Source organism: Nicotiana tomentosiformis, chromosome 12 (genome assembly GCF_000390325.3).
Source record: "Nicotiana tomentosiformis chromosome 12, ASM39032v3, whole genome shotgun sequence".
In the NCBI taxonomy this organism is placed as follows: Eukaryota; Viridiplantae; Streptophyta; class Magnoliopsida; order Solanales; family Solanaceae; genus Nicotiana; species Nicotiana tomentosiformis.
The window spans coordinates 123535105-123554511 of record NC_090823.1 but is presented as its reverse complement, the minus strand read 5'-3'; the positions used below and the strand labels follow the sequence as shown (position 1 = coordinate 123554511).

Sequence of the window (19407 nt, the reverse complement as noted above, 5' to 3'; positions counted from 1 at the left end):
AAAATATATTATATAGCATATAGTATAGAAGGTGTTGCATTAATGAGAGGATTTATAATGTCAAGGGCATAATAGACTTTTCAGATGAAAGGTTTGTAAAATCTGGTCAAAATAACTATTATGATAACTAGAGCATAGTAAAATAATTTTTGTGTAAAAAAAAGAAAGAAAAGTGACTTTTGGGTAATGAACACAAAATTGAATGACTTTTACGTAACAAAAGAAAGAAAAGTGACTTTTGAGTAATGAATACAAAGTTGAATGATCACCCATGAAATTTACTCTGTTCTTTTATCCTCCATCTATCTCAGTTTATGTGATACTCTTTGTTTTTCGATATTCAAATTATGTGAACTTTAATTTCTAAAATGTATTTTTTTCATCATATTGAAATTCGAAGAATTGCAACTTGTAGTACATTTTGTATTGTTTTAAGTATCTACATTTTAATTTTAAAATATTAAATTGATCTAATCCAATTTAGCTGCAAAGATTAGTAAAACCAGCTCTTGAAAAGCGAAAAGTACCACATAATTAAGGATGGAGCAGGGAGTAACAGATTTCAAGCAATGCATTTTATTTATTTTTCTTTTTGTAACTTTTGAGAAAATTTAATTTTTTTTAATCATTATAATTATTGTTGTAACTTTAATTTTTTAGTTAATTACGAAAGAGAGTACTTAAAAGATGTAGCTTCTGAAAAAATAAAAAATAAAAGTTAATTAATACTCTCTTATAGAATAAGAGCATTACTTGGCTCACTTAATGCAACTAGATGTTAAAGTAGCTCAACTTCTTAATTAATATTGAAACCTTTATTTTATCTCCATAATGAAAATCAAAAGGTTAAGAGGTTGTGCAATTTCTAAACCTTAAAATATATTAAAAGTGTAAGCACAAGACTATCATATTAGAAGGTGATAACTGCAAATGTTAGATTACAGTCCTTTAATTGTGTTTGCTTATTCAATTTGATATTTTATTACTGTGACCTAAGCTTTAGATGATGCTACTTTATAAGAAATCTAACTTAAGCACAATTACTATAAATTTCATCAGCTCAGTATCGGGTAACATCTTATTATGTTGCTACTAGAGGAATAAATATTATGTCATTTTTAGAACGAAGAAGATGGCCGAAGAGTGGAGGAGGAGCACGATGGTTCCTGTATACAAGAAAAAGGGTAATATTCAAAACTGCAATAACTATCGAAGTATCAAGCTGCTTAGTCATACTATGAAAGTCTGGGAGAGAGTGGTAGAGCTAAGGGTGAGGAGGAGTTTATCTATCTTCGAGAACCAGTTTGGGTTTATACCGAGGCGTTCGACTACAGAATCCATCCACCTTGTTAGGAGATTGATGGAGCAGTATAGGGAGAGAAAGAATGACTTGAATATGGTGTTCGTCGACTTAGAAAAGGCGTACGATAAAGTTCCAAGGGAGGTTTTGTGAAAATGTTTGGAAGCTAGAGGTGATCCTGTGGCCTATGTTAGTTTGATTAGGGACATGTATGATAGAGTAAAGACCCGAGTGAGGAAGGTGAGTGGGGACTCGGACCATTTTTCGGTTATGATTGGGTTGCATCAAGGGTCGGCACTCAACCCTTTTTTGTTTGCTCTAGTGATGGACATACCGACGCGCCACATCCAAGGGGAGGTGTCGTAGTGCATGCTATTTACAGATGATATTGTTTTGATTGACGAGACGAGAGATGGTGTGAACGCGCAATTAGAGGTATGGAGGCAGACCCTGAAATCTAAAGGTTTCAAGTTGAGCAGGACCAAGACAGAGTACTTGGAGTGTAAGTTCAGTGGTGAGACTCAAAAAGGGGAAGGGGAGGTGAGGTTGGACTCGCAGGTCATCCCTAGGAGAGAAAGTTTTAAGTACCTTGGGTCTATTATTCAGGGGTATGGGGAGATTAATGAAGAAGTCACACATCGTATTGGGGCGGGATGGATGAAATAAAGACTTTCTTCTGGCATTTTGTGTGACAAGAATGTGCCACCGAAACTTAAGGGTAAGTTCTACAGAGTGATGATCAGACCAACGATGTTGTATGGGGCTGAGTGTTGGCCAGTCAAGGTCGCTCATGTCCAGAAGATGAAGGTAGCAGAGATGAGAATGTTGAGATGGATGTGCGGGCACACCAGGTTAGATAGGATCAGAAATGAGGTTATTTGCGACAAGGTAGGTATGGCCCTTATTGAGGACAAGATGCGGGAAGCGCGGCTTAGGTGGTTTGGTCATGTGAGGAGGAGGAGCACAGACGCCCCAGTGAGGAGGTGTGAGAGGTAGAGGTAGGCTTAAGAAAAGGTAGGGAGAGGTGATTAGGCAAGACATGGCGCAACTTCAGCTGACCGAGGACATGACCCTTGATAGAAAGATATGGAGGTCGATGATTAGGGTAGTAGAGTAGGTAGTCTAGAGTGTTCATAACAGTAGTATTGACATGCATTCTTGCTTTCTGTTGGTAGGAGGTTTTTATGACTAACTGTTATTTTCTTTCATTATTGATCACCTTACTATCTTGTTGTTTTTATTCTGTTTTTGTATGGCTTTTTGGTACTGACCCTTCCTATCTATATTTTCATTAATGTAGTACTTATACGTTCTTGAGCCGAGGGTCTATTGGAAACAACCTCTCTATCCTCACAAGGTAGGGGTAAGGTTTGCGTACACATTACCCTCCCCAGACCCTACGATATGGGATAATACTGGGTATGTTATTGTTATTGTTGTACTACAGAAATGACTATGCACTTGAATAAACTGAGGAATGTTTTTTGTAAGTTACAGAAATACGAAGGGGTATATGTAATCCAAAGGCATACGACGAGGGCAAATTTATTCAAAAATTTATATGAAGGGTAGATATGAATAATTTTCCAAAGTATAGGGGTAATTTCAGCCCCTTTTCGAAAAAATTAAGTATGTTGAGAGAGAAAAGGATAGTTTATACTTTTTAATTAGGAAAAAGTTCAAATATACCCCTTTACTTTTATATATTGTCTACATTTAACCTCCGTTATACTATCGGCCAAATGTATCCTTACCGTTATATTATCGGGCCAAATTTACCCCTACAATCAGCAAATTTTTAAAAATACCCCATGATCTGTTAAGTAATCCAAAATCTCTCAAATTATTTTTATTTAAATCACTTGTTGTTCTTCTTGCTCCATTATTTTCAAAAATTACTATTGATGTGAATGCTAAAGTTACTAGACTATACAAATTATTCATAATTTTTTTAATTACCAATACACCAATTTCTCTTCTTGTAATAAATAAAATTGGTTTAGAATTTTATTTATTTTTCAATCATATACACACCGTAGAATTTAGTGGGTCTATTTATTGTGTATTATATGCAGCTTATTATCATGTATGTACATGTATATTCAAATATATTTTGTCATTGCCTGCTTAGTATATAGTTCGATCAACTAACTTAAGAGTGCACAATGTGTAGACATTTAATTAAAGCAAAGTTGAATTAGACAATGAAAGTCTCTGAGGAACTTCAACTTCAATCACTAATACTTGCAAAGTCTCCATACATTTGGTGCAACGAATTCATTAAAATTGGAATGTTGTAAATACTTTTAGAATTTAGAAAAATTACCTAATTTAGATTTTGCAATTTACTATACTTTGTTTATTCGGTTGTATTATTTAATATTTTTTTCTCTTATTATTTTTTCTCTAATTCAGAAAGCAGGTAATGCCAATTATTTAAAAAATAGTGGATCAAGAAGAACAACAAGTGATTTAAATAAAAAGAATTTGGGAGATTTTGGATGACTTAACAGATCAAGGGGTATTTTTAAAAGTTTGCTGATTGTAGGGGTAAATTTGACCCGATAGTATAATGGTAAGGATAAATTTGGTCTGATAATATAACGGAGGTTAAATATAGACAATATATAAAAGTACATGGGTATATTTGGCCCTTTTCTCTTTTTAATATCAATAATTTTGTTAAATTCCAACGAAAGAACTGTATTGTGAGGTTGATACAAGTATATTAATTAATCGAATTTCTGAGTTTTGCATGTGTACAAAAATTACAAATGTGTATACTACTAAGTGGGAGAATGAACATTGATCAGAATATTTAGGTGTTATAAGGCAACTGGGGATAGCAACCAAAACTGTGGTCAAGAGGGCCAATTTGATTAGAAGAAGCCACCCCTTCACATCCTTCTTTCCTTAGCTTCTGCATTATGTGTGCTTCATATGCCTTTGCTCTCTGCAACATACAATTGTCCTAATCAGTTAAAGTTCAATAGATTGACAAATAAAAGGGGCAGTCCGATGCACAAAATATTTTGCATTCACGCAGGGTCTACGGAAGGGCGTCATCCCAAGGTGTGTGATGTAGACAGCCTAACTTAATACAAGCATTAGTGGTTGCTTTCACGGCTCAAACTTGTGATCTATAGGTCACACGAGACAACTTTACTGTTGCTCCAAGACTCCCTTTCGTTCAATAGATTGGCAATATAAAAAAATATTTACACAATCATATTATTTACAAAGTAATTACGTGCAAATTTCTATGATAAGTATTAGTACTAATTGCTAGCTGATAAAAATGGCAAGTAATTAACTTGCTATCACATGTTAAATTACATTATATTATAAAACATTTTAATATTGTCTATGTGTGTAACTTCTTTTAGTCTAGCCTGATTAATCTTTAGTCAATGCATATTAACATTTTGTTGAGTGAAAAATACTCAAGAATCATTATGAAAAATTATATAAGACTAAGAACCAAGAAAATTACCTGCAGTGTCTCCAAAATGTATGTCTCTGAGTTGAAGTTATTATATGTGCTTGCTGCAGAAAGCTTCATAGAGAGGAACTGAATCCCAAAAAAAGAATAAGTCAACTATTTGTTCTCTTTTTTGGAAAATCAGAAAAGGTATTGTACTGATATCAAATTATCAACTCACCTCCACTTGATTTTGCAAGGATTGCACGTAATTAATTATTTCATCCAACATTACTGCCATGCCCATAGACTGCAATTTGATTAAAAAGGGACATTAGTATGTTAAAATTCTGCCTGTTTATTTCTAAGAGAATCATAATCTTTGTACTATTTAAAATGAAGATGTATTGTTCAAAGATAGAAACATGGATATTACCTTGTAACATCCAGGAACAATGTCTTGCAAACACTTAAGTCTTTCATTAATTTTTCCTCTTCTCACCTGAATTAATAGGAAAAAAAATGCATTAGTCATTACAAGTTTATATGTGGAAAAAACAATTTTCCAGACAATGAAAATTAGAATTTACAAGAGGGAGAGAAACATAGGAAATTACCCTTTCAGCTAAACTGTGACTATCAGTTGCTTGACCTCTCTTGGCTCTTACATGCACCACTTGCCTTGGGTTGTCTTCTTCCTTTTCATCACTTTTCACTTTCTTTCCTTTTCCTTTACTCTGTAAATGTCCAAACTGAGGTATCAGCACCATGTATATAGACAGGGGCGGAGTTATATGGCCCAAAAAACTAAAAGAGCAGCCCGATGCACAAAGCATCATGCGTTCATGCAGGGTCCATGAAAGGGCCGCACCCAGTAGCGGATTCAAGATTTCGAGCAAGGGAATTCATTATTTTAAAGGAGTGAACAGTAAAAAATTGCAGCGAGAATGAATGGAAGTCGCAACCTTAAGGAAATTATGAACCTCTTGAGCAGTGAGCTAAGATGTTGGGTTATGTTAAGGCGATTCAAAATATAATATATAACCATAAAATAAAGGTTTGACATTTTTTGGCCAAGGGGTTCGGATGAACACCCTTCCACCCCTGAATCTGCCCTGGCCGCACCTCAAGGGTGTGATGCATACAACATACCCTAATAAAAGCATTAGTGTTGATTCCACGACTCGAGCTCGTGACCTATAGACCAAACGAGGATAACTATGTTGTTGGCCTAAAAGGAGTTCTATTGAATCCCTTCATAGGAAAATTATATTATGTAAACATGACAAAAACAAAATAGTAATTGTGTATATATAAATTGTTGAATCCTACTTATGTAAGGGAAACTTATAGTGTAACGGAATAAGTGGCTCAAGAATTGCTTTAAGTTGCAAGTTCAATTTGTAAGTCTGACATTCTAACTTTTTTCTTTTTAATCTCCTGATTCTGCTACTGATTAGAATTAAAAGAATTCAAGAATTACTCACAGTTTTTCTTTTGGTCCCACTCCAAGAAACTGCAGGGGATGAATATGCAGAGCTGCTTTCTGGGGTTTCTATTGTTTTCCTCTTCTTGCTTTCATTGATATCATTTCTAGCTTGGATTGTAACCTTATTCTTGTCATCTTCTTGAAAAATTCCATGGAAATTTGCTGTTAAACAAACTGGGAATTCAGGTGTTTGGGTTAAAATATTTTCATGGGAAAATCCAACAAAGCTCTGAAAATTGAAGTTTGACATCTCTAAGGAAGTGGGGTTCAGGTTTAGTTCAGGAAACTGGTTATTGAAATTCAAGCTGGAGTCAATGTTAAATACAGAAAATGGTGGATTATTGATTTGCATGTCTGGATTGAGTAAATGATAAGCCATAGCAACTTTTGGTGTATTATTATAAAATTTGCAGCTCACAAGGGATGTCAAGTGTATGTTTCTGATGATAGGATAGGTTGTAACTAACTGCTATATATATAGAGTATATGGGCAAAATTGAGCATTGTTTGTGAAATTTTCAATTTGTTTTTTCATTAAAAAATGGAATAGTTGTGAAGCAATTTGAGGTTGCCATTTGGAAATTTGGGGTTCTGTCTTTGTTCCCCATATGGACCATACTCAGGAGATGTATAGAATTCCATGGGACCCTGCATTAGCAGTTGGAATTATGAGCCCAATTTGTATGAATATTAACGCAATATAACTCAAGATCAAACATGATATTAGGACACTAAATAATTCAGATTAGCAAGAACACTTGTGTACTTGTTTGAGTTATACCTTTTCTCTGATACGACGGCGTCATACACAACAAATGTTATGAAAGAGGGGACATTACTGTAATTAATGAAACACTGAAGGACTCTTCCATTACGAGCTTTATCGGGTTGAACCTACACTCACCGTCACACTATACTTACCAAGCACATAAAGTACACCGTCCAATAACAAATTATCATATTTATAATTGGGCTCACGTTTATGGACTATTATCAAACTCGGATTTTTAAATATTAATTTTTTTAATAATGTAAGCCCATTTTTCTTACAGAATTATGATAATTCTTTTATATTAAGAAAAAGGAAAAATGATTATTTTGAAATGTCATAAGAAGTTGCCAATCAACGCATTTAATGTTTAAATAGTACTACAAGAGCATCTAAAGAGTCATATAAAGATGGGAGCCACTCTTTTCATTGCTTTGAAGATATTGATTAGATATCAATTTTTAACATGATATTACAACAGGCAAAAATACTTGCTCATATTATGAACTATATCAACTTACTGAAAGTAGATCAATTGTATTTTCAACTTTTACTTTGGAATTTATATTTTTTGAAATTCCAACTTGAATTTTGCATGGTTAGGTTAAAATAGGGACTCTAGTTAGAAATCTCATCAATCTTCCAAGGGCCTTTTATGCTCAACATTTAGCTCTTATAAGGGTTTACTTGCCCATTAAAAAAATTAATTGCACTTAAAGGTTCCTATTTTAATCATAATAAATAAATAAATAAAAAAGTAAGTGAGTAAAAGTATTTCATCTAATAATTTACACTTTAACTGAAACAATTCACACAATTTAATAGAAATCATGGGCGACCGAAGTGCATCAGTAGCTGCAATTTTGTGTGCTGGCCTCTTTTCTCAAGTATTAAACAAAAAAATTACATAGGGTCCTATTTTTGTCGCTCCCGTTTAATCTATACCCATATTTTAAAAATTATTTAATTTATACCTTAATTTTGACAACTTCAGATCCAAGACCTATGCGCTCCTTTCTTCCTCCTCTTCTTTTCCTATTTTTGACAACATCGCAAAACCGGAGATGAAACCGGCGTCGTGGCCATAACTTCATATCAACATTCTCATCAGGGGATGAGCTCAAGTCTAAGCAAAAAATCCTCTTGCTGCTATTTGACTTCTTCAACACCGGTATAATTCTCTTTCTGACAACCGGAATAATCGTCTTTCCGGCTGCCGTCGACGTTTTATTAATTTCATCACGGTGACGCCGACATAAAGAAAACTCAATACCACATATATGTAGAACACCAACTGAAGTTTGGGAATATTAACATAATCAACATCAACCGAAGTTTCACAAGCTTTGGAGAAACAATATTAACAGAATCAACATCAACACAAAATCTTAACTCCAAAATCTCAAGCATTGGCAGAATAAGATCGTTTTCGTTTGATCCTACATGACCGTTAAGTTCAGAATGTTTCAACTGAAGACTAACAAGTTTGGGAAACTAAAGTTTATTGCACTACAAACTGAAAAACTTCAGACTAACTTGTCTGAAGTTTGCTCTACAAAATGAAGAACTTTAGACTAATTTGTCTGAAGTTTGGAAGTTTGCACTACGAACTGAAGAATTTCAAACTAATTTGTCTGAAGTTTGCACTACAAATTGAAGAACTTCAAATTAATTTGTCTGAAGTTTGCACTACGAATTGAAGTTTTTTTGATTACTTTTGCAAGTCAGGCCAAACTTCAAACGAAAATATCTGAAGTTTTATTTTGATAAGGTCACACTTCAGACAAAAAATTCTGAAGTTCAAACTTTAAACATAAATTCTTGCTACTTTAGGCCCCGTATGTCTGAAGTTACTCGAAAAGTGGGTACGCTTGCAATTTTTTTTGCAAAGCGGGTATAAGTTAAATTGTGACCCAAAAACTGGGTATAGATGCAAATCCCTCCACTAAACACATCATGAAGTGCACCAATAGCCATTTTTAAGTCCGCTCTTTAAAATATATTCATCATTTATAATGCTTTTAGCCAATATATCCAAACTTCAGGATTAAATATCCTAAATTTGAAAATCAGGATCTAGTATCCTGTATTTTTGAAGTGCTAATTTGAAATTTAGGACTAAGTGTCCTAAATTTCTGAGCTACTAATTTAAAATTCAGGACAAAAGATTCAAACTTTTGGACATAATTTTCGAACTTTAGGACACGTTGTCATGAAGTTTGAATTTTGAGGTTTAAACTTCAAGACGATGTGTCCTTAAGTTTGAGCGAATTGGCCAATCTTTAAATACATCGTAAATTATGAATATATTTTAAACGGCGGGCTTAAAAGTGGCTACTTGGTGTCATTTTCACTAATTTTATATTCTTTATCATGTGACACTCTTTTCTTTTTAATCAATCTCAAATAAAATAATTTTTTTGTATTTAGTAATAATTTTATTTTAAATTTCTCATCTTATCCTTATGTTTATAACTATATAAATTTTTATGACTTATACTACCCCGTAAATTTCAAAATTCTTTTAGTTGTTCCTTTAATTATTTAACTCTGACGGAGGGAGTAGCATTTTGTAGTATGAGTGGATTTAAGAATCGTAAAAGTGGCACTGAAAGATAAGCAATAAAACCCATTAAGAGATTGAGAATGATCGACATGCACTTAATTTGGTTACAAATAATCAGAATCAAAGTGGGTTTATTGGTGATTGGACATTCACCCCCTCAGAATTAAGAAACAATAATCATTTTATTAAGGCCTTAAATAATCACATTACTCCTTGTCGATATTATACCTCAACACTAAGTAACTAATTAAATCAGAGTTAGGTGAGACCATTGGTTGATGGAATTTTTTCCTTCCTATACAATATTGAAATTTATTTATCAAAATTATCCTAGTTTTATATATTATTCACCATAAACAAGGATTACTTACAATTTATATACAATTCATTATTAGTGCCTTAAATAAGGGGATTTAGTTACCTCCTTTTCCTTTTTTTCTCTCCTCTCCTCTTTCCTCACTGTCGCCTCTCACATCAAATTTTCTTTCTTTCTTCATCACTTTCTCTCACCGTGACTAATTAAGTTTCAAAAAATTTCAAAAGCCATGGCATTAAAGAGAAATAGAGAAGAAGGTACTATCAGTAGAGAAACTAGCAATGGCGAATTGTGTAGATATAATGAAAAGGAATCAATCATTGGGACGTAGAATCTTTGAATGCAAAACATGCAAAAAAAAAACAATTTGATTCGCTTAAAGCACTTTGCGGACACAAAGGAAGTCATAAAAATACAGCTATTAACAATTTTGTCAAATACGTATGCAGTCCTTATTAAATTCAAATTTGAGTTTTCAAAAACTATTATTTGTTTGGATCGGGCGTTGTTGCAAACAATTGAGAATATTGTTTGGAGTTTATATCTCAATTTTGAGGGTGTTTGGTGAAGATTAGACTTGGTTTTGGCTAAATTTTAGATTGAAAGAAGAAGAAGAAGAAGAAGAAGAAGAAGAAGAAGAAGAAGACATGACATACAATATATTTACGAAATTGTAGTAAAGTTGTAGTAAAATTATAGGTAAATTATATTATGTTTATGTTTATATATATATATATATATATATATATATATATATATATATATATATATATATATATATATATATATATTGTGTGGAAGTTGAAAAATAGTTGTATGATTATAAAATCTAGTTGCCTCCCCATGTATAATTTGAGAAATTGGTGATATTTGACATAACAACGCCTCTTGGTATTTAACTCTAATATTCACACAATTAAGCATCACGAAATTCTTCTTTAGCAAATGTCTTTCAATGAATAATATTTATCTGATTATGCTATCAGCTTGACACAATTGATTTCCTTAAACATGCATTACTGTTCGTAACGCGGAGGAAATCAAAACTACATCATAAGCATTGAAAGCCTGCAGGTCTATCACGTAACCAACTTGAAAATATGATTCCTTATTACTTAGACAAATGATAATACTCAGTACAAGTATCAAGAATTGGCACAGAGACATTTTGAACTTATCGACATTTTGGACAATTATAGTCACAAGTTATTTGGTCAAATTACATAATCAAATTTTACCGACAAGTGAGGCTTGCTCAGTTGGTAAAAGCACCTCCACCTATGACCGTAAGGTTCTGGGTTCGAGTCACGCTGGAGGAGAAGTGTGGAAACACTATAGATCCTCCTAATTTGGGATGGGTTTAAAAAAAAAAAAACATAATCAAATTTTACCCTCAATGAAATTATAGTCAATTATGACTAGGAATGTAATATTGAATTAGTCACATTGCATTTGATTTTGTAATATTGAATTACAACTAACTATACAGTATACACTTATTTACAACTAATCTATAATTTATCTACAACTTTCATACATTATTTTTACCCAGTTAAATACAACTACAATATCATACAACTTAAATACAATTATTATACAAATTTTATACAATATGTCTTTTGAATATTTTGTATCTAATTTGTATATATTTTGTGCATAATTATAACTAATCTACAATTTATCTACAACTTTCATACATTATTTCTACCAGTTAAATACAAATACAATATCATACAACTTAAATATAATTATTATACAAATTTTATACAATATATCTTTTATATATTTTGTATCTGATTTGTATATATTTTGTGTGTGGTGTGTGCTTCTTCCTCTCTAAAATTCCAATCAAAACTTACTCTCTTAATACAATTTTGATACATATCAACAACTTTATGTAAAAAAAAAAATAGTATTGATAACTTAAATACAAATTTTATATAACGATTCATACATAATACAACTATTTTTCAACTTTCATACAATATTCAAATATATATATATATATATATATATATATATATATATATATATATATATATATATATATATATGTATGTACAACTTACCTACAATTTTACTACAACTTTACTACAATTTCGTAAGTATATGGTATGTCAAGTCTTCTTCTTCGAGTTTCAATATGAAATTCAGCCAAAACCAAGTCTAGTCTTTACCAAAACACCCTCAAAATTGAGATATAAACTCCAAATAATATTCCCAATTGTTTGCAACAACACACAATTCAAACAAATAATATTTTTTAAAAACCCAAATTCGAATTCAAAGCTTTTTAATGGTTGTCAATGGTAGAGAGTCAAACACCTTCAAAATTTATTGATTGACAATTTCAATTTGAACATCAATTGTGCAACATTACTAGAATCTGAACACTAATTGTGCAACACCTTCAGCTCTACATTACTAGAATTTCAATAAGCATGGAATTGCTACTCTCTTTTCCTTTGCTCTACATTACTGGAATTAGGGATTCAGAGATAGAGAGAGACGTAGAGAGAGAGAGAATGCGCATGAGAGAGAGAGAGACGGGGAGAGAGAGCGCATGAGGGAGAGAGAATAAGGATGAGAAATAATTGATTCATAATATAAATGTATACTCATTTAATTCATAAAAATGTACATAATTAATAAATTTGTATATAGTATGTAATTAGATTGAAACTTTAGTAGGGAGAGTAATACAGTTTCAAATAGTGTATGGGAATATAAAAATTCATTGTTTGATTACTCATGACGGAAAGAAGCAATACGTGTTCTTTTTTCCCTTTTCCTTATAATTTGTGAATAATTGAGAAACCTCATAGGGAAAACCCATAAATCATTCGTTGGAATAAATTACTGGATATGGAAAAGTTACTTTGACCTAAGATAAACACGTGGAAGAACAAAGATCCTTTACAATCTTGGTTTATAAATATTTTTCATTTTCAATTTCTGGTCTCTCAAAATTAATTTCACAATTATATAGGGAAAAGTCCAAATTTGCCCTGTACTTTGCGAGAAAGTCTAATTTTACTCTCCATTAAAAGTTTGATCGATCCATATCCTTGTTACGCTTTTAGCTCGAAATTGGCCTTATTAGTCAATAACCGCAGGAACACGGCTGAACCAAACTTTGAACCACAAGGAAAATTTTGAAACGAAAATGACAATATATAGTCGCTCTTAAAATAGTAGTAATTTTTTTTTGTTTGTATATATATATTCTGTATGTTATATATAAAAATTATACAAATTTTATATACTTTTTCGGCTAGTGAATGTAAATAGTTTATAGCACGAGCTAGAAGTGATAATACCCCAATTTTAAACTTGGATTAACGCAGAAATTCTCCACGCGTCTATGCTAGAGGACAAAGTTAGACCTTCTATATACCACAAATACCACAAGGGCAAAGTTAGACCTTTCAGAAATTACAAGATTTGCCTATATAATATTGGTCCATTAAAGACTAAGCGTACTTTCGAGCCAAAATTATAATAGCGAGAACATGGATGAACCAAACTTTTAATGGATAGTAATATTAGACTTTTTCGCGAAATACAAAAGTAAATTTAAACATTTTTCGATGATTATATAAAAAATAATATTCCCTATATGACGACGTATATAATCATTTTCTTTAATTTTTAAAGTTGCTCTTCTTTCCTTCCTGGTGTTCCGTTACATTAAAATATAAAATAGTTAAATATATTCTGTTATAGAGGACACAAGCTGGAATAGCTCAGTTGGTTAGAGCGTGTGGCTGTTAACCACAAGGTCGGAGGTTCAAGCCCTCCTTCTAGCGTATAAATTGTTTTAATGATCCTGGTCTTTTTTTCACCATTTTTGTTTTTGAAACAAACGCAGCCTAATATCATAACCGGTTCTACCATATTGGGCCTTGTAAAGGTTACAGCTCAAGCCAATAGAGATGGTAACGAACCCAAATTCAATCGATTAGTTCAAGCCCATCCATTCCGTTCATCCCTCCATTAAACACCATTTCATCCCTCCAAACAGCTAGGGTTCTTCTTCATCTCTCAAACTAAACATAGCTAGGGTTTCCCGCCGGCGCTGATCGCTGCCTTTCTCTCACAGGTCCTATTCTCCTCCACCCTTTTTATGAGACTGCTGCATTTAATTTATATACTTCAATATTCAATGTTTTAACTCCATTGTCTCGAAGGAAATATTATGTTTTAGCCGCAGGAGTAGCTTTGTAGTATCTTTTTTGTAACGTCAAACTCGTTTAGCTGATGTTATTAGAGTTTGTATGCAAAATATTGCTTTATCAAGTAAAAATTCGTTCATTATTTTCTGGTAGATTAGTTTTTACTATGCGTTATTCTAACAATTTATTTAGGCTTATTTTCTATTACTGCACTGTCTAATCAGCTGAATTATTAAGTGGAGAAGGGTAGAAGGGCAGGGCCATTGTCCACCAAGTTTCTAACCATGCGCCACCGGCCATAGGGGATTTCTCTGTTATAAAATTGTTTTTAGTTGAATTAGAATGAAATGGGCCTGAATGGATTGGAATAGATACAAATGATTTATAGCTAACCCTAACTAGTATGGTATTGAAATGCTGATTGATTGATTGGTTGGTTGGTTGAATTGTTAGATCTGTGAAGATGTACACGTCAAGGCAAAAGATTCACAAGGATAAAGATGCTGAACCTACTGAATTTGAGGAGTCTGTTGCACAGGTTAGTTTTGTTCTTTTTTGTTATGGCACTGGTTTTTCAGGACCTAAAAAATTGGTATTGATACAATGTTTCTGAAAAAGTTTACTGTATTTTTTTGTTGAACAGGCTTTGTTTGATATGGAAAACACCAACCAAGAGCTGAAGAGTGAATTGAAGGACCTATACATCAATTCAGCAGTGTAAGAGTTGGAAAAATTGCATAGTTCTGTTATTAGTAAATGTTAAGTTATATGCACTGACACTGTAAAGATTTTTACACCATTAGTGAATTTTAACAGGTTAGTGACCATGTTTATCATATTACCAATTGGTGTTTATCAAGAGATTTACCGGTAATTACCTAATTAGTGACCTGATCGTGTAATATTTTTTACACGGCAGTGCATAGAACTTAGAGATATTCTTCACATTTCCTTGTTGTGATTGTTTTTTTTTGATAAGGTAAAAATTTCATTAAATAAGTACACAAAAATACATGAAAGAAGGCTCCAGAATAGCCAGTTACAATAACTTTCCAAGCATCTCAATAAAGTCCAAATATTGATCTACATTCTCCAAAATACTGCTCTTACACCAGAAATACCAATTATGCAGACAATTGTTCTTAATTCTAGAGATATGTCTTCTTTTTCCTTCAAAGCATCGCTTATTTCTTTCCAGCCATAAAGTCCAAAAGATGCATAGAGGAATGGTTTTCCAAAATTGCTGCTGTCTTTTAGCTATTATTTGACTCTGCTAGCTCTCCAGCAAACTCCTAACATTGTGGGGCATTACCCAGGATACTCCACAGATATTCAGGAAAAGATCCCAACACTGCCTTGAGATTTCACAATGTAGAAGAAGGTGATTTGTAGTTTCCTGGTCTCTTTCACATAGATAACATCTATTACTTAGTGCAAAGCCTCTTTTCTGCAGGTTATCCTGGGTCAAACAAGCTCCCTTAGTAGCAATCCACCCAAAACATGCCACCTTTACAGGTGCTTTAGTCTTCCAGAGTATCTTCCATGGCCAATCTGTTTCCCAGTGCCCCATCTGCCGTTGTAGTAAATTGTAACAACTCTTGACTGAGAACTTATCCCTACTTGCAATCCAAATCAACGAATCCCTCTTGCTTTCTTCCACAGCAACAGAATCCAATTGCTGTAATAACTGACATATGTCATCCATCTCCCAATCATTTAGACCTCTTCTGCAATTAATTTGCCAACCAGTAGTAGAGTAAAATTCTGCAACAGTCCCACCCTTTTTGTTAGTTGAGCAACTGAATAACGTTGGAAACTTGGAGCTCAAACATTCACTTCCTGTTGTGATTGGTTTTCTTGGACTGGTTCCGCAGACAAATTGATGTGTCAGGAAACAAGAAGGCTGTTGTTATCCATGTCCCCTACAGGCTGAGAAAAGCTTTCCGCAAGATTCACGTCCGCCTTGTTAGGGAGCTCGAGAAGAAATTCAGTGGGAAGGTAGCTATTGAACTCTTTTCCTAGTAGTCTCTTGAGTATATATTCGAGCATTGAACTTTTTAGTGTCTTATCCGAAATGATTATCTGAAATGATCATATATTGAACAGTTATGAATAATTATGGTTATCTGGAATTAAATGTTCTGCATAATGCAATTATGTGATATTGAGCCTCCCATGCTGGCTTCAAGATTTACCATGGCATCATGTTTTGTGATTGGGGCAAATTCTTCTTATATTTAAGGAGGAGAAGTTTTCTTGTTACATTTTTGGAATTTGCTTTGAGAAATGCACGTATATGAGGTTGGCTCGTGATCCTAGTGGTTTTGACATTATTCTTGGATTTGCACCTATGCTTGAATCAAGGTTTTGCTGTTATTCTGATTTATGGAAACCTATCTAGGTGTAGAAGTTGGAGCCCGGTCTTTGATATCAGGCTCATGAAATGAAGATCTTCAGTAATTGGCCTTCTTCTTCTATACTGCAAAATCTTCTAGGCATCATTGAAATCATTCTGTTAGTTAGTATCTTGTTGGGTGTTTATTGCACTAAGAATATATTGTAGAGGACTTCTAATTTTTGGCCCCATTTAGTGCATCGTGAAGTGGATCAACTAGGACATAATTTTAAGTGCAGCTTTTTTTATGAGGGCTTTAGTAAGATGAGAAAGTTGATTCATGACTTTAATCTCTTCACCCTAGTTCAACTCATATTACTCCCTGGTGCTCTCTCTACATTGTCCAAACGTATCTATGCCTGCTCTAACAAATAGATGCTAGTTGGATGCAGTGAGAAAATAACCCTATATGGTCAACACATAGTTATGCTATTTTCCTTTGATTGTTGTTATAATGCATATAAACACTGCACTTTTTATATATGGTTATGTTTTAGTTGCAATAGTTGTATTAACTATCTTATTTGTTGCCTTTTTGTGTATGACAATGTATCTTGCTGGTGTTTTTCTGAATTTAATGAAGTGCTATTTCTTTTAGGATGTAATCTTCATTGCCACCCGGAGAATAGCGAGGCCTCCAAAGAGAGGTTCTGCTGCTCAACGGCCCCGTAGCAGGACTCTTACTTCTGTTCATGATGCCATATTGGAGGATGTGGTTGTACCTGCTGAGATTGTTGGGAAGCGTGTTAGGTATCGTGTTGACGGATCCAAGATAATGAAGGTAATTTTATGGCACACTTTACAATAATGTTTTGTTGCTGAATGGTTTGTGTTTCATGTTTAATAGGAAAATGTTGTAGAAGTAGAACCAGAATTTGTCACTTGGAGTTTGTCCACGTTCACTAATTATATCGAAGAACAGTTTAAATGATGGTTCCTGAAACATGTTAAGGTCAATTTAGAATTTAGGGATAATTATTAATTATGTGAAGGTTGAAGAGATTATTTAGCTATGTTTGTTTTTTTCTTCTTAAAATATTCACTTGTCACAGTTGTTGATAGTATCAGCTCTTTTATGGCTAGGTATTCTTGGACCCAAAGGAACGAAACAACACCGAGTACAAGCTGGAGACTTTTTCAGCTGTTTACAGGAAGCTATCGGGCAAAGATGTTGTGTTTGAGTACCCCATCACTGAGGCTTAGGAAATGTTGGTCTTGGTACTTCGATGCTGAAAAACATATTAGTCAGTTTTGAAATTTTGTACTTCGATGCTGAAAAACATATTAGTCAGTTTTGAAATTTTGGTGTTTATATTATTTTATCTAGAAGCTAAGGAACAATGTGAAATTGCTACCTGCTTTCTCTTAGCTCTTTAGATTACTGCCTTGTTTGTTGAGTTTAGTTTCGTTTGCTATGCTCTTTGGTCTGTGTCAGCTCTATTGTTTGGATATTGCTCTTGGAAGAGCTGATTAAAACTGATCCTGGGCTCCTCAACTGTAGTAGTGCAAGCTATCTGCTCAGCAAGCTGTTAGCACTTGGCACTTTTCGAGTTGTAAGATAGTGATTAGAAGTTTTTGAAGGAAATATTTTATTTTCATTCTCAAAAACAAAAATTGAGAATGTTTTTATGAAAATATTTGGTGTTTGGTTGGAGAGTGGAAAACATTTTATTTTCAAATACATTAGATTATAGATTAATAATAATATTAGCCAATAGGATGTTTTGATGAAGTTTTTGAGTAATAATTATTAATACTATTATCTAAATGTTTATTTGAGCATGTGATGAAAATAAGGAAAACATCTTTTAGTAACCAAATGTGAAAATATTTCAATGTGTCTTTCTCAGTTAACACATATGGACCCAAACTTAGTTCAGATCTGCGACGTCTGTCCATTTGAGCTGCATATTGTAAACAAGTCTAGATTGGAAACAGTAACGCTAAGACTATTTGGGGACATGTCGTTTCCAGATTTTGAGTCGGATGGATTTTTGGGGGAGCACAAGTCATCACTATTTTTTCCAAAGTTTGGTCACCAGCAAATTAGTTTGAAGGATTTAAATTTTAGGTGGACTTTTTAGTACCCATTATAGTATATAGTAGAGGACTATCACAATTTGATATTCCGATCATTTTTTAACGAATCACATGAGGTCCTTTGCTTTGGACCAATCTTTAAAACAAAAATCACTCATTCACTTCTCTGTTTGCAAATAGAGAAATTGTTACGAAGCCTTTATTAGTGAATACATTGCTCAAATTATATATACGTATAAAACAAACTAATGTATGCATATATTATATTATCAGACTCTAAATTCTGATTTCGCCTTGAGTCACATATTTGTTTATTTTGCTCTTTTCCCAGTGTTAGTTTCTCTTCAATCATTTTTACTTCTGAAGAGGGTGGGAGTTAGGTTCAGTTTGCTCTATTGCCTTTTGGTAAATTGAGTGGTCCATTTTTCATTTTCTTTTCTTGAATTTGCTGCAAACAACTTGTTAGGGTGGGTAGGTTAGGTGGGACAAAGGATGCCAAAATTGAGATAACCATCACCTCTTGTATGGAATCAAGCAATTTAAATTATCTCTCACTTGGTCTGAAGTCCACAATATTCTCATGAAATGTAAGGCAGGCCAGAGCCACTCTGATGAGCGAGCAAGAGACAACACTTATTAAACTTGAAGTTCTGTCCATGAGGTAAATGGGGACAAAAATTCAAGACCGTCTACTTTGAGGGCAATATGTGTACTAAAACTCTAACAAATGTTTGTCAAAAAGAAAAAAGAAAAAGGATATTATGTTTGTGGCGAATGAGAGCTATTGATGTATCCCACCTCCCACGCCATCGTTGGTCCATCAACTCTATAGATATTGATTTCTCATCATCTCAGATCATTCAGTTCCTACTTTTGATGGAGATGAGGAATTGTGTGTTTCACATGATCCGTTAAGATGGGCACTTGTTGATTCAC

General features: G+C 33.4%; 2 protein-coding genes, 1 long non-coding RNA gene and 1 other non-coding gene across 4 annotated transcripts; 3 read left to right on the top strand and 1 right to left on the bottom strand.

Moving 5' to 3' along the window:
* Positions 1 to 4006: 4006 nt before the first annotated feature.
* LOC104112248 (transcription factor BEE 3-like) lies at positions 4007 to 6763 on the bottom strand. The gene is made up of 6 exons (XM_009622116.4): positions 6209 to 6763; positions 5339 to 5458; positions 5158 to 5223; positions 4963 to 5031; positions 4794 to 4871; positions 4007 to 4253 (listed from the first exon to the last, which is right to left on the bottom strand). The coding sequence occupies exons 1-6, from the start codon at positions 6587 to 6589 to the stop codon at positions 4119 to 4121; spliced, it is 849 nt and encodes a 282-aa protein (XP_009620411.1). The 5' UTR covers positions 6590 to 6763; the 3' UTR covers positions 4007 to 4118.
* Positions 6764 to 13596: 6833 nt separating this feature from the next.
* On the top strand, positions 13597 to 13670 carry TRNAN-GUU (transfer RNA asparagine (anticodon GUU)). Its single transcript has one exon. It is a non-coding gene; the product is annotated as a tRNA-Asn (tRNA).
* Positions 13671 to 13709: 39 nt separating this feature from the next.
* On the top strand, positions 13710 to 17846 carry LOC104092500 (small ribosomal subunit protein eS7). The gene is made up of 6 exons (XM_070191575.1): positions 13710 to 13963; positions 14490 to 14574; positions 14680 to 14753; positions 15911 to 16034; positions 17030 to 17212; positions 17515 to 17846. The coding sequence occupies exons 2-6, from the start codon at positions 14500 to 14502 to the stop codon at positions 17632 to 17634; spliced, it is 576 nt and encodes a 191-aa protein (XP_070047676.1). The 5' UTR covers positions 13710 to 13963; positions 14490 to 14499; the 3' UTR covers positions 17635 to 17846.
* LOC117275848 (uncharacterized) lies at positions 15287 to 15668 on the top strand. The gene is made up of 2 exons (XR_004506069.2): positions 15287 to 15417; positions 15490 to 15668. It is a non-coding gene; the product is annotated as an uncharacterized lncRNA (long non-coding RNA).
* Positions 17847 to 19407: the final 1561 nt, after the last annotated feature.